A 24601-nucleotide genomic window follows, 5' to 3' on the forward strand; every position below is an offset into this window, starting at 1 on the left:
GTTGATTTTGGTTGATGAGACAGGAGCTGACAGAATAAATTGCCAGAGGAGATTTGGTTACAATATACACCCTGGTATGTGTATAATTGAAAAATGTCCAGAGAGCATCAGCTTATTCACAAGGTGCACCAGGTGGAAATGTCGGGAAGTCGGGAAGTCCACGTTATGCCTAGCAGTTAATGCATTTCGCATTACATCATTTGTTTGCAAGCAAAAAAATGTCAGAATTTTATCATAAAGCTAATAGCTTTTGTGCTACGGTTGCACTAAAGATCAAGGCTTCAGTTTAGAGCTAGAGAAATTTCTTACTGAGAGGGGCTGGGATCGAGGCTATTTTTTTCTTGAGGTCCTAGTATAGCAAAGATACCCATGGCCATGCCCATATAGACTAGATAACAATACATTCATGTACACGTACACAAGTTAAGTATGGTAACAATAGATCATGTACATAATTCTTTTCAGTATTAATATAGATAGATACACACTTTCTGCTTGTTTATATACTATAATTATACTGTCTGTGCTATACTACCTTACTAGTAAATACACACATCATTGCCAGAACACATCACAAAAAGGGTCAAATTTTCTGATTTGGCTCATTTGCAGATATGGCTTAACCAGCAGTACTCTCATTTCTTCAGCCAGATTTCAATCTCAGAGCATGTAACAACAAAAATTTTCTGGGGGCGGCACCCGTTGGGGCGCATTTTGTGCTCAATACCAATATCTGCTCCAATATGTCCTTTTTCCCAGAGCCTGTCACATATTTTGTGGGTGACAGGGGTGTAGCCAGGATTTGAGAGGAGATGCTGGATGAATGGATTGTCTGAATTACCAGTGCGCAGAGCGCACTGGCAGTGCAATAGCCAGATTTATGGACTGCAGTGTATAATCTCAATAATTTTTCTTAGCTTATAGTAGCCTGCTCCAATATGGCCTTTTCCAGTGCAATAGCCAGATTTATGGACTGCAGTGTATAATCTCAATAATTTTTCTTAGCTTATAGTCAACAATTGTAGCCTGCTCCAATATGGCCTTTTCCAGTGCAATAGCCAGATTTATGGACTGCAGTGTATAATCTCAATAATTTTTCTTAGCTTATAGTCAACAATTGTAGCCTGCTCCAATATGGCCTTTTCCAGTGCAATAGCCAGATTTATGGACTGCAGTGTATAATCTCAATAATTTTTCTTAGCTTATAGTCAACAATTGTAGCCTGCTCCAATATGGCCTTTTTCCCAGAGCCTGTCATCACATAATTATGTTCTCTCTTTTCTTTTACTCCGTGCCTTTGACAAACTCACAGTAGTCTCGCACAGCCAGCCCCAGATGTTTTCTATTTGAACGCTAGGTCGATAATCGGGGCTGGTGCGAGACTAAACTCACAGCATACACTATTCACCCTTTTCTTGTGAAACAATAAAGCACATTGCAAATTATTTACCTCTTCTATAACACTCTGAGCGAAAGCAAAAACAAGGAGAGGCATTAGCAAGCGCACACTTGCAACACTCGTACTCGTTTATGTTGCTTTTTTTCAACTTTCAATATTGGTTGTCACAACCTGCTTATTACATTGCTGCATGGGATCGGGAGCAGTAAGAAGGGTCTAGACTGCCAAGTGTTTATATATCTGGTTCCTTCACATTTCCTCAGACTAGAGAGACTGCACTGTACTGGTGGCCAGTAGGCTTGTGGAATGATATTTTCGGGTACACTCTCTGTAGACAAGTAGCACCAGTGTACTTTCTTGAAGTGCCTTCTATAAAGATGCAGAAACACAGCCTTCACAATCGCTTGCTTGAATCGCTTGAATCGCTTGAATCGGCCATCGTAATAATGATAAGCAAATTCATTGCATAGCTATAGCAACAGTGACGTCAACCGTAGTTATAAGCATATTCATTGAAGAAGCATGACAGGAAGTAGCTCTAAACATAGTAGTGTTCTAAACATAGTACAAGCCAGTTAAACTATGGCCTCTCGTGGTACACACTATAGGGCTGTCCCAATTATAAAAAAATTTGCCTATTATTCAATTTTTATTCCCAGATAATTACCCATTATTCTCATTGAAAAGCCAACATGAACATGAACCATAAATAGCGTAAGCTTCACTGTGACTAGCCTCGATCCCAGCCCCTCTCACTTTCTCAATTGAGAGCGGCCTGGAATCGAGGCTAAAGCTTCACGTTAAAACAACTGAACCAATTTTGATCGACATGTGTACTGCACTTACATTAGAATAATGATATTTATGCCTCTGACTCTACCTAATTTTTTTAGCCTCACCTAGAATAATTGGGACAGCCCTAACTAACTGTCACACACACATACCACACACACACACACACACACACAAACACACTACCGTATACCTCGCTTGCGCATGCGCACCGAGGCATAATAGTTCAGTGGCGTATCCAGCTAGGGCCCTAGGGGCTCAGGGTGCTCAAGCACCCCCCTAAGCTCGATCAACATTAAATATGGGGCGATCCTAGACGGGCGTCGCCGCCCTCCCTGAAGGAGGACGGGACCCAAGCTTATCTACAGTTTTGTTTTGCCGGTGGAATTAGTATTTGTAATAATATCGCGTGACCTGAGCACCCTCCTACCAGAAACGCCACTGCAAATGATACTGAACATCAACTGATAATGATAATAATTATCAGTCAATATACAGCTATGCCAACAGTTCTGCGCTGCACACACCGTATAGCGCGAAATTTTCAAGGCACTTATATTTCGTGGAATGGCTTCTAAAAGCATTTGATAGCGTTGCATAATGTTTGCAGAATGACTGCTTACCGGAAGCCACGCCTTTAAATATTTATAGCAACATTTTCGTGGACTTATTAATTTTCGTGTAGGATTGCTAACCCACGAAATTCGCGAAAATTAAGCCCCTCAAAAATTTTGCACTATATGGTCACATTGCACGAATCACTACAAGTGTTGATATCACATGACCACAATGACATTCGTATAGTTGCCGTTATCACATCTGTGGTGAAACCATCAGTCATAATAATTATGGTTTCAGTGACCATAGGCATTTCACCTGTACAGGGTTTCACCACAGAGAAGCCCTTGGTTTCACTATGTGACAGGCTCTGGGAAAACTAGTCTCCATCAGTCATAATAATTATTATGGTTTCAGTGACCATAGGCATTTCACCTGTACAGGGTTTCACCACAAAGAAGCCCTTGGTTTCACCATGTGACAGGCTCTGGGAAAACTAGTCTGGAGCCACCCATATAGACTAGAGTAACCAACTGCTTCATCCAAACTTTTGCTATTCCTAATTGAGTAATCTTGAGGGGCGCTTTTCTCATACTTTTTTCACAGCTTCGAGCTTCCAACACACATAACTCGGGTATGAAACTAATTATGTGAACACTAAGCATAATTATAAGCATATCCGTCATTGTGTAGGTGATGCTTAATTTGTACATTAATTTATAATCACCAAAATTTTAGCCTGCTCCAAAAGTCCCAGAGCCTATCACAATTATATTATAGACAGTAAGTCTGGTAAAGCCTGAGATCATAAGGGCCAATAAGCTGCTTGTGGCAAGAATTGTCATGTAATAACTAATTTGTTGCCTAGCATAGAAACCACTTGCTGCATGCATTATGATAGGAAAAAAAAGAATGATTTGGTAGTCTTGTCCTTTTTTGGTGGCACAATATTGTATAGTAACTGCATCGAGCTGCATATCGTAAATATCCCACAGGAACCACAAATACCGTAGTGAGTTTGATAACAATTTAAAGTATTAGGTGGAGGGTGGGCTCAGGTCTCAAAAGGTCACTTTGCCCCAGTGCAATATACACATAATTATTATGGCACTGCTATTCTTTGCATGATCTCAGAGGTCAAAAGGCAACAGTGACAATAATACCCACCTTAAATATGCTGACCCTGAAGTTACAGAACCAGACCCACCCCGGCCCCCACCCCCACAAAAACTTACCCTCCAGAACTCTATTATCTATGATCATATACCCATGTATGCATACACGGAGTGCTGATTCTTGAGTGAGTGGGAGAGTGAAATAAATTCCACAATGTCAACTCCACATGCATGCACACCATGAAGGGACGTAACTTGCGAGACTAGGGGGGATGGTGTGACGTTTTGGAGGTTATGATTGTGTCTGCATATTTAGGGTAGAATTTTCTGGCGGTTATTATTGTAAGATAACATTCCATACGAATCCAGGTCGATTAAAAACGTATTTTAATCGACCTGGATTCGAGGCTAGAAACTCACCATCTATATAGTACCGGAGTGTGCATGAATAGTACATGCATGTAGAGAGTAGAATTTAAACGTGGACAAAGTGCTAAAAATATAAATTTCTATTTTTAGCACATTCGTCTTTCATGCACATTTTTGCACATTCTGCCCACAATGTGATTCTGATGTTTTGCTGTTGCATTTCCCTCTGGTTAAACGCCTTTAATAATATTGCTGAGCCAGGCAAGTGTTTTTCTCAGAGGGGGCGATGTGCTTGAACTAGATTCCACACAAATTTTTGCACAATGTATGCATGGGTTGAAAAATATAAAGTTTCGTAGCTGCTAGGTAACAGAATTTGATAGTTCATCGTGAAAGTTTTCGTAGGCTGGATTGTCTAATTCTCTTTCTGTGAACCCATGATTGTATTCATCCACACTGTTACCTGTGCCAGGAGTGCATTGATAATAACATCAATGACATTATAATCTATATAACTACAACATTGGGCATGGGGCATGGCCAGAATCAATGTAGATTTTATGTGATCACATAGTTACAATGTGATTGTACGAATATTGTATCCACCATAATGGCACCGTACCAGTTTGTACTCCACACGTTTATACACCACTTAACTTACTGTGTACCTCTTTCTGTTTATGTCGTTTGATACAGGTGATGAGTCCCCCCATCACATAGCAGCCTCACCAGATGATAGACTAGTAGCTTCTTTACAGCTGTTGTGCCATGATATTTAGGTGTGTACCAGGAAGTGGTCTCATTACTTACCACATACTATTTACTTATTGTCAGCTATGCTCTAGAGAATTAACATACCAATCTCATTAGCAAATATGGCATGGGCTCGTATAACTACATGCATGTACATGTACTTACATGTAATTGTATACATACATGTACACGCATGTATACAATTACATGTAAGTTATACTTGATGTCTTCGATCCCACTCTAAGCTGCTCAATGTACAAATTAACACAAAAGCTCATTCATCAATATTGCAAATAACCTGAAAACAATCTTGAGAGTCCACAGAGCTAGTGTCTTTTAATAATGTTTTATTGAGACACTGTTCAACTTGAGCTCTTGTTACTTCCGACGTTTCGGACAAACTATACAAACAGTAAGTGACATTTTGCGGACAACCATAATGGACTTACGTGTTGTGAATGTTAAAAGCTGCTAAAGTATTTCTCTTCAATAACACCAGCCATACATCGTCTCCTTGCCGACAGTGACAGCTGCCAACCACGCGATTCTCAGAACTCACTGGCAACTCTCTGTCAGTGCATAAAAACATATCAGGAGTATTTGAGATGATCATTATGATACGCACCGTTTCCATAGTAGCTCGTTTCGTCTGGTAATTTTCTCCACCTCAAATCTTGCGTCTAGGGAGGGGATATTTTGACTGCTCCTAGTAACCACCGGATGTTCTTGACGAGTGAGAAATCTGTCTAGCGAGGAAGTGGAATGATCTTTAGGTTTTTTGGCAGGTCTCTCTCCCTCAGAGATTGAACCAGCTGCCCTCTTGACAGGACGAGAATGCAACAGCACTGGGTTGTCCTTCCACTATTGCAAAAAATTTATAATTGTTTTATAGCACATACTTTGTGTGTTTAACATACAGAGTAGAATTTAAATGAAGTAGTTGGATCACCCTCTTTTGAAGTAGAAGTATTGACAATCTTTACTGGCTATAAAAGAAATGGTAATGCAAATAAAATTAGCAGCTATTAAATGTGCCTACGTGTCACAGGGACCTGAAAATAATTAGCTAGATATCTGCATTTGTACTGCCATGATAAAGGTTAGAACAGATTACCTCGATTGGAGTGTTGTTACTGTCTGTGATTGCACTCCCTCTACTCCAAGACAGAAGAGAAGCTGAAAAACAAAATGAAAATCAACAATTAGTTAAAATAATACTTCTACAAAATTAATGTGTACTTTGCTTGTTTTTTATCACACGATCGCCTGCGGACCCTGTTGCTCCGTCACACGACTCAGTGTTGTCTCGCTCCACCACTGCCCCCTCATCCTCGCTGCTACTGCTGAAATCTCTCTCCAATTCGGAAATATCCAACAGACTATAACGGTAGTCAGGCCCGAGATGTACGTCTGGCTCAGTGGGGGGTATGGGGGTGTGGTCCTCTTGGGAGAGGGTAATAGAGAGTGTGGGCTGCACCTAAAATTATAATAATAGTAAAAAAAATATTGTACATACTTTAGAGATAGCTTTGTCATTCTCGTTCACAGTCGCTGTTGCATTAACGGGATTCCCTAGCAACTGGTCTGCTATAGTATTAGCAACAGGTGAAGTGTCTCTATGTTGTTGAGGGACATCTATTCCACCATCTTGTATCGAGGAGTCTTTATTATTGATCTTTTCAAAAGGTCGACCATCAACTTTGCGGCCAGATTGTTGTTGCTTCGTTGATTTTTTGGGAGAGTCCCTCTCTGGTACAGGTACCCTACACGGGCCGTATGCTTGAGTGAGCAAGGACGACAGGGTGCTAATTATAAAATCCTGCACAGGGTGAAGGGAACAATTCGGTCAATCAAAATAACATTATGTCATTGAAATTGGACCATTATGGTTTTATGTCGTACAATGTTGTGAAGAAGAACTTTTGTTTTGTTGGGCTCCAAGTTAACATCTACGTCCTCAGGCAACACGCTTATCATCACCACAGCAACAGGATGGTGACTGGTTTGGCTTGGAAACGCTTCTAAAAATGCTACACGTACAACCTGAAAATACGTAGGTGAAGGGGGAAACAGCAAAAAGATGAGAAACAAGTAATTGATTTGGAGTGGCCTAATTTAACAATCTAGCTTATGTATGTGAAGAATTATCGATGGATGAATAGTAATACTGATAAAAAAATGGACAAATTCACATTCTCTTACCTTTGAGATAGCTTTGATGTCGACAGGCCGGCCATTCACCAGGATAATCATTCGGTCTGGTCTTGATCTTGTGACCAGTGATAAATCAGCGGAGGGTTTGGGCACGTACAGCTGTAGCTTCACCATTGGACTAAAGCACTGGTAATTAACAGGCATAAGGTTGTGACTCAGAACCGGACCAAAGATGAGAGACACGTTCGACTTGTGATCCGAGGCTTGCTCTTTATCCCATATTTTAATTTTGTTATGCTTCAGGGAGAACCTAACTCCAGGAAACGCAAGTCCAAATGCGAGTAAGAGTTGCTCAATTTTTCTCAATTCTTCGCTGCAGTGCTTAGTGTTTTTATATGACTTCTTTCTCACAGGAAAGTTCTTGAAAAGATCGCTAACGGCAATAGTTGTTCCAACACCCAGTGAGCTCGGTTTCTTGTCGATAACTTGTCCATTGTGGCCTATTGTATAAGTGGTTGCAATTTCGTCCTCTTTGGTAGCCGTGGTAATACACAGCTGTGCAGTATTGGCAATGGAGGACAATGCCTCTCCTCTGAAGCCATAACTGGTAAGAGAGGAGAGATCTTGGAAAGATCTGAGCTTGGAGGTGTAATGGGGAGCAGCCATGAGTGGAACATCACTCCTCTTTATTCCAGTACCATTGTCCCGAACTTGGATCAGATCAAGACCATAATTTTCCTGGAGAAGAGAAGCAAAATACAATAATTTATATCATCCTCACAATTTCGGACCTGAGAAAATAGGGGACGAAATGTAGCCTTACGGTTTCATAAATTATTCTAAGCGTATGAAATAACCAAGTGGCGTTTTCAATTTCCGATACATGTACTGGTCTATAGAACATATCTAGATCTAGACTAGATACGTTCTTCCCACATTCACCAGTCTGACATCTACATTGGAGGTCTTTGCATCGAGTGCATTTTCCACTAGCTCCTTGACAACAGAATGAACTGATGTGATGACTTGAGAGCTGGAGATGAGCTGTATCGTGTCTCCAGTCAGCTTCTGCATTTCTTTTCATTTCCTGAAGAGTAGACGGGTAAAGATCTTCTTTCCAACAACTATTAAAATTGGGCATAGATAGAGACAATGGAACTGGAAGAGGAGCAAGTACCGACTTCCATGGTAAAGGGATGCTTTCTCTACAACCCTGGAGCTTTGAGTCAACCACAGCCAAAAAGAAAGAAGCAAAATATGAGCTCAAGCAAAAGTAAGAGCATGCATCCCTGCGCTACCACATGGCCTTGTAGTAGATCTATAATGCCGTAGAAATGAATAGTACGTGATTTTCTGCATTTTTTCTTTGTTGTAGATCACTTCATGAGGCTGCCCCTTGAGAGCGATAAAGACGCAGACAATCGCCACAAGGTGTTCGTGTCATGTTGGAGCGTCCTCAAAGAAAAGATTGAGGTAACTATGCGTTACTGTTCCCCCAGCCTCAAGTCATATAAATTAGGAGTAGAGCGTAAATGCATTAGTAGCTAGACCTCCTACAGTATATATATACAATGATGCTTTAATGGGTGAACTGTTTTGAAGAATTGGTTGGTGCTAATAATTGAAGTGATGTACATTGCACAATTTTAATCTATTATAATGCAATCTCTGCAGGTGGTTATCACTAGGCAACACGATAAAGTGTTTTCCAGCCTATTGGGATTCATTACCACTTCTGCCAGCCAACTGGACAAGCTCCACCTAGCAAGCATCTCTACGGAGATGTTCCGTCCCCCTAGGCTAGAAATACCAACAGCTGTACTGGTTGCCGGGGTCAATATGCCGGACCACGATGTTCAGTTTGAGCAGCTGAGGGTCATGATAAGGAACGTTGTTAGTCCACATGTGGTGCTGCTCAAGTCCACCAGCTGCTCAACCGGTGAGTCACTCTATGATCAACTGGTTGCTATAGTACCAAAAAAGAGTGAACATTTTTGAACATTTGATTCATTCATAGTTTTGTGAGGAAAAAAGTCGTTGCAAATTATCGATTTGGACAACAGTGTTAATTTTACTGTTGTTGCATCCACACATGCAGGAATGAAAGCGACGATGAAAGATATCTATCTGCAACTATCCAATGGAGATCAAGTAAGTTAAATAAAGTGTACATGCATCCTTGGCCTCATATATACATGTAGGTTAGTACTCACTTGCCGGGTCTCTAACAGTGAATTTGTAATGGCTCTAGATATTTGTAAACCATAATTATTATGTCAATAAACAGTATATAATGTCACTCTTTATATATTTTGATAGGCTAGAAGATTATACTGTCATTGTTACAATGTTTGATAGGCTAAGAAGAGCTACTGTAAATGCATCTTTAGTTTTGAATTATCGATAATGCCGATAGAGATTGAGAGCTACGTATGTACTAGCCTTTGTTTTGGTCAGAGTAAAGCATTATCTCCTGCTTTGATCTAAGCATACCATAAATATTCTGAAAGGTCATAAGGTCATCATGTGATTTTATTAATTGAATTTGGTGTTCAAAATGTCTAAAGCTGATCGTCCCACTCCAAAGCCTCGTAGACAGACATCTAGTAGCAGTCCCCCCACCACTAGCTACACACCTGTCAAAGAGTTGCCAGGCGACCTCACCTGCCCAGTATGTCAGGACATCATCAACCAACCCATGATGCTAGATTGCTGTGGCATGTATATCTGTAAAATTTGTGTGGACAAAATAGTGAAATCGCCACTTGCAACTGGAAACCATTGTCCTTACTGCCAAAAGACATTTAACTACCTTCATAATCCAGCCATTCAACGAAGGGTCAACGCACTGCAGATGTATTGTCCTAATCACCTGCTGGGTTGTCAATGGATTGGGAGATTCGCCCAGATCGAAGATCATGTTGATAAGGCTGATTTACGTCCGGATAATAACTGCCAGTATCACCTAGTTCCGTGTAGTATTGAGGGATGTGCTGTCAATATACCACGATGCTCGAGACTTCAACACGAGAGAGAGGAGTGCGATTATCGCCAGTTTGTGTGTCCTTATTGCCAAAAATACAGCTCAACTTACACTGTTACGTGCAGAGAACATTTTCCAACTTGTTTGAAATTTCCGACGGCCTGTCCCAACGAATGTGGTATTGATCCGTTGCCCCGTGATGCTATTGAACGTCACATGTCCACTGAATGTCCTCTCCAAAATGAGGTGTGCGAGTATTCCCCCGTGGGTTGCTATGCCAGCAAAAAACGATGTGATATGTCAAGACACACAAAAGAAAATGCTTCTTATCATAATTCGCTACTGCTTAAAGAGTTTGTGGCATTAAAAGCTACAATGGAGGAAAAGACGAGCGGACTTCAGCAAGAATGCAATAAATTACGAGAGACAAATAAGAAGCTCAGTGCCGAAATATGTCTACTTACGGCACAATCGTCAACTGTCAATGAAGAGGTACAAGATAAACTGGAAAATATCAAACGGAAGTATGCGACAAACAAAGAAACGTTAGACCAACACGATACAGCCCTGGCTAGTTTGAGTGAGACTGTCACTGGACTCGTACAAAACCAAAAAGCAGCAGCTGTAGAAGTTGATTCGTCCATTGAAGCAAGTCTCCACACGCTCACGGCGAATGTGCAACAAATACGGGAAGATATCCCCAACATCCGACAAGAAGTGGGTGTACAGCACCAGCAAACGACCTCCCTGCAAGACACTGTGGGGGGTATCAGACAGGACATACAATACATAGAGCAATGGATTTCACCCACACCCCCTTTTGCCTTCACGCTTGGCCGATACGCCGCTCACAAGAAAAACAAGACAGCGTTTTCAAGCCCCCCATTTTACACGCGAGTTCGAGGCTACAAGATGTGCATACGAGTCGACGCAGAGTCTGCGGGGGGTACCCACGTGGGGGTCTATTGTTGTGTTATGCGCGGAGAACATGACAATCATTTAAAGTGGCCGTTTCGAGGGGTGGTTCATATACGGCTTCAAAATCACCTTGGCAACCACAATCATTTCAATCAAGTGATTCGTTTCGATGAAACTACCAGTGAGAATAGGTCAGCTCGAGTAAAGACGGGGGACAAGAACTATCTCCATGGTTACTCGAAGTATATCTCGCACGGTGAACTGTTATTAGATCAGAGACAGACTCGACAGTATTTGAAAGGAGATGCTCTGGACTTTGAAGTCACGAAAGTAGAAGAGTTTAACTGATTTTAGTTAGATAATGTGATGCATAATTATAGTTAATTTTGTATCTCATACATGTACATGTACATATGTGTTTCAATTGGATATTAATTTATTTTCGCTTTTAGTTATGAATTTGTATATTGGGAATTTTCGAATCATACCGTGTAAACGATATACTTAATATACAGAATGAATCATTTGGCCAAATTAATGGGATTGTAAACTTGGTATCATTTCTATGTATAAAGTTCTAATTAACGATCAACCCCACCCCCTCCACAGAGAGCTGGACTGATGAGTGACGCTGAGGAGAGCCACACCCCTCATTATCAGCGTCCCTTGACTAGACTGCCCCTCTGTTCGATGGACGTCCTCTGTGGGTGGTACCAGACGTCATGTGACACCATGAGGGATCACATGACCCCCCAAAAGAAATGCCCGGACACTGGTATATATGTACAACTAACCCATTCTATGATTGCCGAGTGTCTAGTGTAGCTATCTATGAAGTTAAAATTATGGCTGTTCGAAGCTAGCGTTGTTATAGTGTGCACATTATAGAGCATTGTGGTATTATAATTGCTTCGTATTTTGTCCTTACAGATCTGAGACCCCCTGTGGTGATAATAGTGGAGGACTTTGAAGCCTTCAGTCCAGCTGTCTTACAGGACCTCGTAGCTTCAATCAGGTACACGTACGAGTATACGTAGCAGCTGCCTGTTTTAAGAAGTTACTGTCAAGTCCATTAATTGTAACAGCCACTGTATTGTAGATTGTGAGACATGAGTGCTTATGTAGTAGTTACAGTATACTGTCCTTCAACCATTGGGGCTTATAATTATACAATTTATTTTAAGCAGTGTACTTGTATGTACAGAGCCTATATGGTGTGGTCCCACTGTGTACACTGTTTCCATGTTTCCTTATTACTGTCTAGAATGTTTTGCGAGCATCAAACATGATTATGCGAATTTTGCGAGTGCTGCTCGCTTTGCAAAAATTAAATACCTATACCAATACTAGTATGACATCACCATCTATGCCAGATAGCAAAAATTAAACCATTATTAAAATATTTTTGTGTGTGAGAATATTTAATTGGGCTATGAATATAGATTTCTTGACATGTCATTTGAAATCACCAACATAAAACTGGAGTACGAATACTTAAGGCTATAGGTCTCAGCATTCCATGTTGAAAATGAAAAGCATTATTGACTATTGTATGTACATGTAAACATTGATTCAAAGTTCGTTCAAGCGTGGTAATGTGGTTAGAGACAATAGCAGGTGTTGTATTATTGATGACATCTCTACGTGTTTGACATTTATATTCATTCATTCATTCATCACACTATCACATTAATTGGCTAAAAATGTAAACGCTAGCTATCTATTATCTACTAGTCTAATAATTAAATTTTATTCTATGTCCAATTACTAAATGTTTACTGTGTCCACCTGATCAATGTCACATGACCTAGTGTATCTCCGACGACAAACATTGGGTCCACATTCTTCCCCCCTTGTGATTTGCTCCCAATTGTCGCTATGGAAACTACCGACGACTGACAGTAGAACTGGCCTATCTGAGTGACCTCTGTCCCCCTTCCATTGACTCCCCACACTTTAACAGTACCATCATTCGATCCAGTCACGATCTCCCCGCTTGGCGTGCTTGCTAGAGCATTAATGGCCGTTTTGTGAACCTTCCTTTTCATGATGACTTGCTTTGCACTCAAGCTCCACACATACAGTACCCCTTCACTATCTGAAATCGCCAAGAACGGTAGATTGTCTAATTTGAGCATTGCTAGGGGCCAGGCTTTATCTCGATCACTTCCTAAGTCGATATTGAACTTTGTAGCTGTTGACGTCGATGTTGGTAGTCTGGCTGGGCCTGGCTTAACATAGGGAATGTCCCAGCGACAGAGCTGATTGTCTAAACCGATGGAATACAAGACTGTTTGGCCTGCATTTTCAAACGCTACCATGTCCATCACCCATCCTTTGTGTGTTTCCATCCTGGTCCTCACGCGACTGTTGTTAGCAACAGCAGCAATCTGATTGGACCATGAGCCGGCGAGGATGCTATTTCGATCAGGAGTGAGGACCAGCTTGGATATTGGGTGTGGTCCCATCAGAGCACCGGATGTCACACTTGCAGTACTACTGGGGTACTCGTTCGGGGTGAATTTGTACGTTACCATAACACCATCGTCTTTTCCGATTACAATCGTACCTTGTTGGGTTTTCTCTAAGAAGGAGACAAAGCAAACAGAGGTGATGGCTTTATCAGTGGCAGCTACTGTGTACAGCTTCTCGGATGATGTTTGTCCGTCTCTACTTGTGATGTGCCAGATGATGAAGTTTCCATCTCTACCAGATGTCACCGCATAACTTTCTTGGTTGCTAATGAATACAGTGTCGCAGCACATCACCTCTCCAGTGTGGCCTTGCTCTTGGCTAATCCTTGTTAGCTTGTGAGGTTCATCTGATAACTGTGGTCGCCATAGTCGAATACTTCCGTCCAATGAGGAACTCAGGACTTCGTTGTTAACGGTGGTTGCTATAGAGAGAACTCGATCCGAGTGTCCAATAAGACTGGTGATTTCATTGGGTAGGAATGGTTTCCACACTCCTATTGTGCCGTCATCACTAGCTGTCATCAGAGTAATTTCTGATAGTTTCACTTTCGGTTTGGCGTCATCATCAGCCACGGCGTCTGCCCAGTCGAAGCTTGCACCTGGCGATTTACAGGGAATATTGACTAGACAAGAATTTATTCTTTGTTTATGACAATACATAGTTGTGATTTCAATTCCTTTGCTTGTCCACACTTTTACAGAGCCGTCAAAACCAGCTGATACAATGCAGTCTCGGTAGAAAGAGACTGAGTTGATAGAAGATGTGTGTCCTTTGAGTGTGGTTTTCTCTGTGCCTGTTTTGAGGTCCCATAGTTTGAGAGTAAAATCGTTTGAGCCAGTTACAAGTAAATCAGGATAGTCAGTTGAAAAAGCACATGTGTTTATCCAATCTTTGTGGCAGGCATTTAGGACTTGTAGCTGTTTATAAGAGAAAGTATCCCATATAATTAAAGTTTTATCGTTGCTAGCAGTAACCATTTTTAGCTTGTTACAGGAGAAAGCTATGGAGGTAATTTTTGCCGTGTGTGCATGTAAAATGGCTAACGGGATTATGGTATGATCAATTTGTTTAGATGCTTTGGACTTAGACTTTTTAGTTGGGAGTTGAGATGTCACTTTTTTGACCATAAAGGAATTATTGTAATCCTTAGGAGTGTAGGGCCAAATTATTATTTGAAGATCCTCTGAAGCAGTTGCAAATCCATTCTTGTCCCAAGTAGCGCATGTGATAGGGGATTTATGTCCTAGCAACGGTAAAAATTTGTTTGGGCCATTTGCTTCGGTCCAAATTTTCACTGTAGTGTCCATGGAGGCCGACATGAAGTAGGGCTGATGATAGGCAACTCCTACAACAGCTGCTGTGTGTTGCTTAGCTGCAAATATCTCTCTGCCTGTGTGTGCATTGAACTTTCTAACGTATCCATGGTGATAGCCAGTAATAATACTCTGTGTAGAATGATCAAATGTCATACAGTGTATAACGCCGTGCTCTGGTGATCCCATTGATCGTACCGGTTTCCCTAGGCTCCCCGACCATACTTTGATGAGTTTGTCACTCGATGCCGTTAGCAGGTATTGACCATTAGGTGTGTAGGCTATTGAATTCACCGGGAAGGAGTGTCCCACCAGACTACCCACTGCCACTCCGTACTTTGTTGACCAGATCTTAACTTCACCGTCTAGAGAGGCTGAAATGAGATGACGCCCTGAGGGAGCGTAGCTGCATGCTTGAACAGAGCTCTTGTGACCCTTAATAACTTTGATCCTCTTCTGGTTAAGGGTATCCCATATTTTCACAGTAGAGTCCCAGCTTCCCACGGCGATCACCTGACCTTCAGGGTGGAAGCTCACACAGTTTATTGGTGTATTGTGTTGTCCTGACGTCTTTAGGGTGTTGAGAATTTTCCCGTTCTTTCCGTTCCAAACTTTGATTGTGGTATCCCAGGAGACGGAGGCTATTCTATCGCCTGAGGCATTGGCGGAGCATCCTTGTACTGGTCTTGAGTGAGCCTTGAGCACAGCTGTACGTATACCTTTCTGCATGTCCCACAGACTCAGTGTGTTATCTTTAGAGCCAGAGCACACAGAAGAGCTTCCGACAAAACATACGCTTGTGATTGAAGCAGCATGACCGACAAAGGAGTGAATTTCTTTGCTTGTTTGAATTTCAAATACCTTAACTGCGCAGTTTTTGAACCCAGCCACAAAATACCGGCTATCGTTTGATATTGCAATACACGTTGGTGTACCCCCTTGTCCAGAAATACTCATGACACAGGGGTTAGTTGTTTCCGGCTTGTTCACACAAGTCATGAGTGGTTGTGGATACTCTTTGATGATACCGAGAGCTGCTTTAGAAACGAGTGAAGAAGACGGTTCATTAACGGCTTGCTGGAGTGTCAGTGTCGGGCTGTTCACCAAAACATGGAGGTTTCGTGAGACGAAAGATTTGAATTCCAGTACTCTTCCTTGCTGTACGAACCGAGCTAGGTCTTTGCTTTTACCAGGCGGTAGTATAGACGCTGACGGCGTGTAGTCTTCTAGCAGCTGCTGTACTAGGCCTAATTGACACTTAGTTACCAGGAAGTGAATGTTGCAGAGCATATTCTCAAGTTGCGTCCATTCTCCGGCCATTATTAAGTGGTGTGGTAGTTCACCGAATGCTCTGATACTGTTACCCTTGTAGGTACCATCAGATAAAGGGTCTGCCTCGTTTTTGTAGTACCTAGCTAATAGTCGGTGGAATTCCTTCTCTTTAGAACTTGCTGCTCCTCGCATGTAACGTTGACGAACTGCTTTTTCAATGTCTTTGTGTGCTAGTGTTAGAATTGACGTGTTTTCTTGTCCACTAGGCTGTAGGAATGATTGTAAACTTCTGAGTAGTCTTGAGATCACCATGGGGGGTAGAGTGGACCCCCCGTCGACACTCTGAGCCTCAAAATACATTGCTAGGACGCCTGATAGCTCATGTTCCATTAGACCATTTCTCACTAGCGATAGAAGAGACATTGCTGTAGATACAACATCCAATGTGTGTTCCGTTTCTAGCCTCCCTAGAATCTCTTGAAGTAGATTAGAAATTGATGGAGGCATATTTTTCAGAAAAGTAGTGACCTCTTCGAAAATACCAAACACTCGTAATTCCTCGCATGCTAGATGTAGATACAGTGGGTTGTTAGCTTCTTTCTTGGTAAGTAGCAGCTTCATCTGGTTGTTGAATGGGCTCTCCTCCAGTGCTTTGCGATGCTTAGCTAGTTTCCTTCTCACCATCTCTGCTTTGTCCATGATGTCCAGACTACCGATAATGATTTCTTCTGGGGGAGGGTTTCTTTTGCGAAGGTTAGATATGCAAACTCCATTCTCAACTCCACTGATGAGAACAGTCACACCGTTCGGTATTTTGTCAGGAATCCAGTCCATGGAGCGTCCATTTTGTTTGTCTTCTAGGAGGTCAGACCCGTCGATTAGTACAACTAGTTTGGATCCCGTGCCGATAACGTTGGTGCTTTCTTGTAGAAACTCTGGCCACTCTTTGGCGAGATCGGAATAGTCTTCAGGAATGTCGAAATTGAATCCAAATCGTCTCTTCATCTCGTGGCAGAATCTTGTTAGAATGGACGCCACATTAGTCGAGTCAGGAGCGGCTCCAATGAAGTGAGGGAGTAGAAGATTGGAGGAGGGGCAAGCTGAAGACTCTATATACTGCTGAGCAATGGCAGCCATGAAAGCAGACTTTCCCGAGCCTGGTTTACCGGCAACTATAATCAATTTCCCACTTTCACCGGTTAGCGCCTCTTGGGCTTTCTTCAATAGTGCTCTGCGCCCGACAAAATTTGTCGCTCTGTTTTCGATGAAACCTTCGTGGAAACTGTTTGCCTGTGTTAGGGGGTCCTGTCCAGCGTCGTCCTCTGGATAGTCACGTTGAATCGCGTTCCAGATATTATAGAGCACTCGCTGTCCAAAATCTTCCAAATGACCAACTAGTGGTTTGTCCTCCACCATGCCTAGCCATTGACAAGGGTAGCCATCATACACTTCCAATCCACTGATTCGAATCTGACTTTTGAGGTTTTCAATTTTCTGAAGTGCCGAGTGAGATTCGCTTTCAAAGTTCTTTTTCTGAGCTTCGGGTATTTTTTCAAGAGCTATTGGATCTCTGAAATAGAAGAAAGCTTTGCCAACTGCCTTGTCTGTATCTCTTAGGGCAGCGTGATTCATCTCAACCTCTGTGATTGAACGTCCAGCCGGAAACTCTTTCAGCCAATCAAATTCAGCCGAGTCTGGAATCATATACTGGTCTTGTACCCAGCCGTAACGCTGGCCTAGCAACCCGATAAAGTACTGGGACCGTGAGATCTCGCTCAGACAAATCTCCATAGCTCTATGGCTTCTAGCGTCTTCCTCCGTTACTCCCCATCGAAGATCTACCTCGTAGATATTGATTTGTTTGGAGTGTGCCCGCGCTCGAAGCTCTGGGAACACAAATCGAGTCAACATGTCTCTTTCGCCGTGCATATCTCTGAAAGTAGAGGAGATAAACACGCGAGCAGTGCGCCATCTTTTCTGAGTTGTAGCTAGTAGAGATTTTTCTGGAGCTAGTGAGAGAGGACTGTTGCTAACATCGGCTAGAGATGGTGCCTTGATTGAGTCAAGGTTGTAGGCTTTGTCAATATTTTCAATGTATGTTATCTGACCACTGTCGCCCCTCTCGGCAATAAACCGTAGTATCTGATCAGAGTAGCCAGCTAGGTAGATGTCGTTAGGGTGGCTGGGTTTGATTGTACTGTTAACACCTCTTGTTTTGCTGCTTAAGTCTACACTTACAAAGAGCAGGTTCGGGTTGACTAGGTGACGGTATTTACTTAAGAAATCAATCACATCTTGTCCCTGTTGATCGTCCAATTTCATTTCGTCTGTGAGCACCACGATATTGTCTAGCTGATCTCTGTCTATTAGTTTGTTTGTGAGAAATTTGATCGGAATAGAACCGTCTTGCCCAGTTACGCCTTCCTGTGTAGCAGTGTCTTTAGCATTAGCCATGTTGTCTAAAATTGTTCCATCCTTTAGCTGTACTTCTGCAAAATGGTTTCCACCATAAACTATCATTGTGCATTTCTCGCACGAATATTTGCACATTAGGCCGAGCAGAATTCCAACTTCCATGACTGTTTTAGGTTTCCCTAGGCCACGGGCGGAGGTACAGGGACGGTCCATATTAGCTCCCACGTTGCACAGGATGAGGGTGGAGCCACTGATTGGTTTAACATTGTAGCATGTGGCAATCTTGAGTGCACTGTCGAGTGCTGTACGATAACGTTGAAGTAAACCAATGTCTATTTTAGGTAGCTCTTTCGGTGTCTTTGGTTTCTTTGCTCCTTTTTTAGCCGGCCTTGGTTTTGTAGGTGGTTGTTCCCCTTTAGCAATCTTCTCTAATTCAGAGAGGACCTCGTATGCGGAGAAAAATTGAAAGGGGAACTGGCGACTATTGACCACCGCCCTCTCATCGTTAAGTTTTCTCACGACCCACTGATGATGTTTAGACGACACTTGAGCTAGTATGAGGTTCCGTATATTTCTGAGCATGGCCATAAACGGTAGTTTATTGTGATCGATCAAATCTTCCCATGTCTTGGCTTTGTTGCCTTTAGTCGATACTTGCGTCTCCCATGTTTCGGGTGTGGCTAGCTTCATCCTCTTCCCCGCTCTGTCTTGGTCCCACACACCTGGGAGTCTGCTTCTCCTGAAGTCCTCCGTCTCTGCGGGGTATCGTTTACCCAGCAAACACATGACATAGTATACAGGCTCCGAGATATGAATCTTACGAACGAGTTGCTTGAGTGTGAAACTTAGTCTTTCAATTTCTTCGTCACTTTCTTTGTCGCTGTGTACAACTGAATCGTCATCACTGGAGTCATCCGATATGGTTGTTGCTATGGAGACTTGGGGAGTAGGTTTTGATGAAGCTTGGGGTTTCGATATTTCCTTATTTTCTTTCTCCTTCTTCTTTTTCTTTCGTTTTGATGTGTCTTTGTTGTACTTTCCCAGCTGGTACTCATCAAAACTGGTAAATTTGGCAGCCATTACTCTTCTCAAGGCGGTGGGAAGAGAGCCAAAATTAACTGATTTGTCCTGAAATGCCTGGTAGATTTCTGCCACCTCGAGCCAATCTGAGGGGAGACGAATGGAAGACGAGTAATACTTCTTCAGGAATGGCCGACAGCTGGGTATGTTTGAGGCTAGAGCGAGAAGAAAATTAGCAGTTGTCCTTATATTTAGATTGCAACGAGTGTATAGAGCCACCTTTAAAACAAACTCTGGATCAAATCTCGCTATCTTCTCTCCCAGTCTAGTGAGGGCTCGTCTTGTCGTATCACGGGAACTACGGAAGTCAGGTGATGCAAGGAGTGACGTTGCTACGGCATTGATGAGAGTAGTCTTAACCCCAACAGTGTCAATTATGGGGGGTGGGGGTGATTGAACTGCCGCGTCTAGTTCAGGGGGTAGAAATTTTGGGCCCTCTGGGCTTTGGGGTCGTTGTGCAGAAAAGTCATATTCGGGGGCACCCTCTGTCCTCTTTGTGATGGGTTTTACTGTTATCACTGGGCCATCAATTTCGGTAATATTGTCATGTTTTTGTTTTTTAGACGAGGCTTTTGTTGCAGCTGTCTTAGAATCTGGCTTGTTTTTCAATCCCAATTGTTCCCTCTGTAACAGGCTCTTCCCACTAGCATAACCTGAGGGCTTCAAAGTTCCGTGAGATTTGCTAGCAAGGTGGGTGGATGCTTTAGGTTTCACAGATGTGAGAGTTGAGGAATGTTGGGCTTTAGTGGTTGTTTTTTGAGTCCCAATATGACTAGTTAAAGATGTGTTCATAACTCGTCCTCCTAGCTTCGGAGATGACAAAAGTGGTGAAGTTTTTGTTGGGCCAGTTAGAGATGTGTTGGTTAGTAAGCTTGATCTTAGGTTAGTCTTAGAGGAGCCTGAACTAGTGAGAGCAGTGTTAGGCCTGCTACTCTGTGCATGGCTCAGTGAGTGAGTGTCCCTCTTAGTTAGTGTAGAAGGCTCTCTTTTTGGTTGAGAGTAGACCAAGCTGTTTGAGCTGGTGAGCTTCAACTGTTCTGTTAGGCCACCCTGTAACAGGTTACTCGATCGCAAAGAACCAGAATTCGGTAGAAGTAAGCCTTGGAGAGTTGAGTTTTTCAATGCTGTTGGTTTAGTTTGTATCAATAAGCTTGGCTTTTTATCGTCAGATACACTTGTAGTCTCAATAAAATGTTCGTCTTGTTTCACTAGAGCTGGATTCTCAATCGAGCAACTTCTTGAGTAGCTTGTACTGTCTGTTCTAGTGAGTCTTGTAGTCGTAGCTCCTTCATTCGGAGATTTGGTAGCAACCAGTTGTATTGATTTCGACCCAAAAGGGCTGGAGCTCAGTAGTAGACTTGAGGTTGTTGTCTTCTTGGGGATAAGTAGTGGGTTGCCAAGTCGACTAGTGTTAGCAGGTGCTCTTGTAGCACTGTGGCTAGAAGCAGCCATGGCTGTATCTGTGTGTGTGTGTGTGTGTGTGTGTGTGTGTGTGTGTGTGTGCGTGTGTGTGTGTTGTGTGTGTGTATGTGTGTATTGAAAGGTGAATTTTAAAAGATACACTGGGTTGACATTATGTGATAATGCATGTATACAGCTATCATAGAAATGTTTTTACATTACATATACATGAGGTCATCTCAATATAACCAAGTTATACTGTACACACAATTGTCCTCACTGAACATAGAGTCCCTTACCTCGGCAGTTTGTGTGTAGATAGCTGTAATCCGAGTGTTTGACACAGCCCTGATTGCACCACTGGACTGTACACAGCCTAGCCTCTCTTAGGTGGGAGGGGCAATGCTATGAAGACCGTGAATGCCATTAGCTAGTTATCACATGCTTGTGGGCGACATGTGGTCTTGACAATAGACCACTCTAAGTATAAACGTGCATTGTTTCAGCCGTCAACACATTGTGATGGGTTTCAATTAGTTAATTATTCGATTGAATGTAGTGGGAAATAGCTAGTGCAGCCATCTGTTGGTCCAATACCATGATTTTCTGAAAGCTTAGAGAGAGGCCTTTCAGATGATGTGTTAAAATAATTTTAGCCCTGTATAGCCCATGCTCTTTTTAAATTATGGCACATTCATTTTTAGAATTTGAGAATACCATCTGAACGGGCTCCTTCTAAGCTTTCAGAAAATCATAAAATCGTTGTATTTGTACATCAGAACTCTATAGTTTCAGAGCCAATTCTAGACTTTCAAAAATGATAATTAAATAGCGTTGTTGCTATTGTTATGTACCATGCATGCTTTGCATGACTGCACACATACATCTATGATCCTGCAGCCCCCACCTCCCCCAGTTCCCCGTGGTGTTGGTTCTGGGCGTTGCCACGTCAGTACGAGCAGTACACTCTTCCCTGTCTCGAGCCGCCTCCTCTCTACTTTGTCTCGAGGTCTTCCACACTCAACATTCGGCACTCACTCTGCAGCAGATCATTCAGGAGGTACATATGTGAATGCACACTTAGTCTGTAGCAGCCTTTGAGTGAATCGATGGAAAAGATTTTAGCCAGATACAGATTTTTGATCTGGAGCTAGTTTTGGATATTTAGATGCTAGTGAACACAGTAAATGTATGTCTTCCTATTATAGTGAACACACCATTTAGAAAAAAAAACAATGATTATAGCACCACAATGTTTACAAGATAAGCTAATTAGTGTACTCGCATATTATTGCAAGTGTATATGTGATATCTGAATCACTGCATGCAGACCCTGCTGGATGTGCTCCCCTTCAAGCTGGGTCCGAATGCTCTCCAGTTTCTATTACACCAATTCTTCTACTGCAATTTCTCACTAGTCAACTTTACTTCTGGACTGAAGGTTGTTCTATACGCCTACTCCTGTCTCTTATCCACACCCACACACCCCCCCCTCCCTACATAGTTTGCAGTGATGGAGCATTTCTATTGGCAGCCCCTCAGCGTACTATTATCCAATCGGCTTGAGGGTGATAAACAATCAATTACGCTCTCTCGTGCACTCTGTGAGGCCGTGAGGGCCACTCCCTCCTTTCAAAAGTATTGCCGACAATTAACATCTTGTATAATTATAGTGATGCTTCTTTGTTTTACTATTATTGTACAGATACGTGGAGTGTCAAAGTCCCGAACAGCAGGTGCTACTACTGGAAGACGACACAGAGCTAGAGGTAGAATTTGTATAAGAGTACATCATATAATTATACGTATCATTTTTCTGCAGTCTGCCGTGTGCGTGTTCCTAGACAAGCTGCACTCTTATCATGTGACCTTCTTCCCTGTATTGGAGTGTCTGCACATACTCACCAAACACTTGCCTAGCAACCACCTGGGAAGCAAGGTCTGTGTTCATTCACTATAGTCTCTTTACTTTATTCAAATGAGGCCTGTTTTTAGAGCAACTTTGAGATACCATAAGAATGTCCAAATTGGATAATGCTACAATAATTATGATTAAAAATTTCCCATCTCTGAATCCATTTCATAGAATTATGAGCTCTATCTAAACTCTCTTGAGCAAAACATCACTGATCATCCAAAATTCCAGGATGCATGGAATCTCGTAAAGTGAGTTGTTAGACTTACACACCATAATTATACCAATTATAAAACTATTTAGGCTGACGGGAAAGGAAGAGCTGACAGACCATCTAAGAGAGTGTGTCAGCCATCTTAAATCACATCTTGACAAACAAGGAATCGGTGAATATTTGGATCTGTTCAGTTCTTGTCTAGAGCAGCTGAGCTCGTTCGAGGAGGACCAACCAATGGACACAGGGGAGTCTACAACGCCATTGCCTGCGGCCGAAACCACCAGTGAAAGAAAGATGAGATTTCAAGAGGTATGTATACAATCCTTTGTGCATCTTAGTAGCAGTGTACCTTTCCGTTTCCGAATAAGAGACTCAGACCACATAATTATGTTTAATTTGTCACAGAGGTTAAGACACCTCCAGTCGCGCAAGAGAGAGCCGTCTGCATTTGATCTTCTGAAAGATACTGTTTTGGAGTCAATTCTTGCCATTTTTAAGGATATGCTGCATTGCCCCAGCTCTATGACACTTCATGAAGTGATGTATTTTAACAATGTCTCGTCTATGAGGAAGGTTTGTAATCAATATTATTATTTAATACAATACACCCACACCCCTCTCACACACACCCACACCACACACACAGCAATTGGCTCCAGCTCCGAGAGCAGCTCTGCAGACTGCACTCAGCACCCCCCACTACTACCTACCCTCGGCTGGTCATGTGACCGAGGCCAGTGCACTAGATCAGAACATGCCAGATGTCTGTGTGGCGTACCAGCTGCATATCGAGTGCGGTCGACTCATAAACCTCTATGACTGGCTACAGGTCATTTCGCACTATATAATAATGTGTTGTATGATTGATGATAAATGCCAGCGCTAACCTCTAAGACATGCCCAGATAAATGGATTGACACTATAATACTGTCATGATGATTCGTTTGCAGGCGTTTGTAGCTGTAGTTGCACCATCCACCCAAGCTACTGGTGATTCTGAAAAGAAGAGTGGAAGTAGCTCCAAAGAAAAAAAGAAGAAAGGCTCATCCTCCAAGCCAGAAGAGGTCGATCCATTGCTACAGTATCCTATTATACCTTAGTCTACTACTACATCTACAATTCGTTTTTTGACTACGATATAATATTGAGCTTACTAAGTTATTTATTCTTGACAGAATGCAGTGCCAGGTTTATTCAAGCTGTATCTGAGTTGCAGTTTCTGGGATTTATCAAGCCCACCCAAAGAAAGACTGATCATGTGCAAAGACTAACTTGGGGAGCTTGCTAGATAGTAGTCTGTTGCTTTGTCTGAACACATAATCTTCAGTGCGCATGCGTGCTGTTTACGGTATTCTCGCTGTTCTATTTAACTGAATTCATTGGCTTTTGCTGATCTCATTAGTAAAATCAAAACATTAATTAATGACTCTAATTGACTCTATTTTTAGCACAGATCAGGTTATAAAGCCTTC

General features: G+C 42.3%; 4 protein-coding genes across 5 annotated transcripts; 2 read left to right on the forward strand and 2 right to left on the reverse strand.

The window, feature by feature from the left end:
• Positions 1-4525: 4525 nt before the first annotated feature.
• Positions 4526-8217, reverse strand: LOC135339016 (PMS1 protein homolog 1-like). 2 transcript variants are annotated; one of them, XM_064535116.1, is made up of 11 exons: positions 8083-8217; positions 7189-7878; positions 6889-7029; positions 6503-6805; positions 6226-6457; positions 6101-6162; positions 5904-5972; positions 5612-5847; positions 5436-5555; positions 4902-5387; positions 4526-4696 (listed from the first exon to the last, which is right to left on the reverse strand). In XM_064535116.1, the coding sequence occupies exons 1-10, from the start codon at positions 8212-8214 to the stop codon at positions 5261-5263; spliced, it is 2112 nt and encodes a 703-aa protein (XP_064391186.1). In that variant the 5' UTR covers positions 8215-8217; the 3' UTR covers positions 4526-4696; positions 4902-5260. The 2 variants fall into 2 exon arrangements, with proteins under 2 accessions (XP_064391186.1, XP_064391185.1); XM_064535115.1 differs by having other exon boundaries at positions 4895-5387.
• Positions 8159-24550, forward strand: LOC135339014 (origin recognition complex subunit 3-like). The gene is made up of 17 exons (XM_064535114.1): positions 8159-8413; positions 8516-8613; positions 8815-9079; positions 9239-9291; positions 11651-11816; positions 11972-12056; positions 21898-22057; positions 22328-22438; positions 22502-22635; positions 22703-22766; positions 22820-22936; positions 23084-23163; positions 23216-23438; positions 23535-23702; positions 23776-23958; positions 24080-24210; positions 24312-24550. Exons 1-17 carry the CDS (start codon positions 8293-8295, stop codon positions 24415-24417), a joined length of 2265 nt encoding a protein of 754 aa, XP_064391184.1. The 5' UTR covers positions 8159-8292; the 3' UTR covers positions 24418-24550.
• LOC135339023 (TNF receptor-associated factor 5-like) lies at positions 9647-11492 on the forward strand. The gene has a single exon (XM_064535130.1). The coding sequence runs from the start codon at positions 9698-9700 to the stop codon at positions 11387-11389; it is 1692 nt and encodes a 563-aa protein (XP_064391200.1). The 5' UTR covers positions 9647-9697; the 3' UTR covers positions 11390-11492.
• Positions 12689-21395, reverse strand: LOC135339000 (telomerase protein component 1-like). The gene is made up of 2 exons (XM_064535087.1): positions 21297-21395; positions 12689-21056 (listed from the first exon to the last, which is right to left on the reverse strand). The coding sequence occupies exon 2, from the start codon at positions 21046-21048 to the stop codon at positions 12817-12819; it is 8232 nt and encodes a 2743-aa protein (XP_064391157.1). The 5' UTR covers positions 21049-21056; positions 21297-21395; the 3' UTR covers positions 12689-12816.
• Positions 24551-24601: the final 51 nt, after the last annotated feature.

The sequence above is a fragment of the Halichondria panicea genome, chromosome 7 (assembly GCF_963675165.1).
Source record: "Halichondria panicea chromosome 7, odHalPani1.1, whole genome shotgun sequence".
NCBI lineage: Eukaryota > Metazoa > Porifera > Demospongiae > Suberitida > Halichondriidae > Halichondria > Halichondria panicea.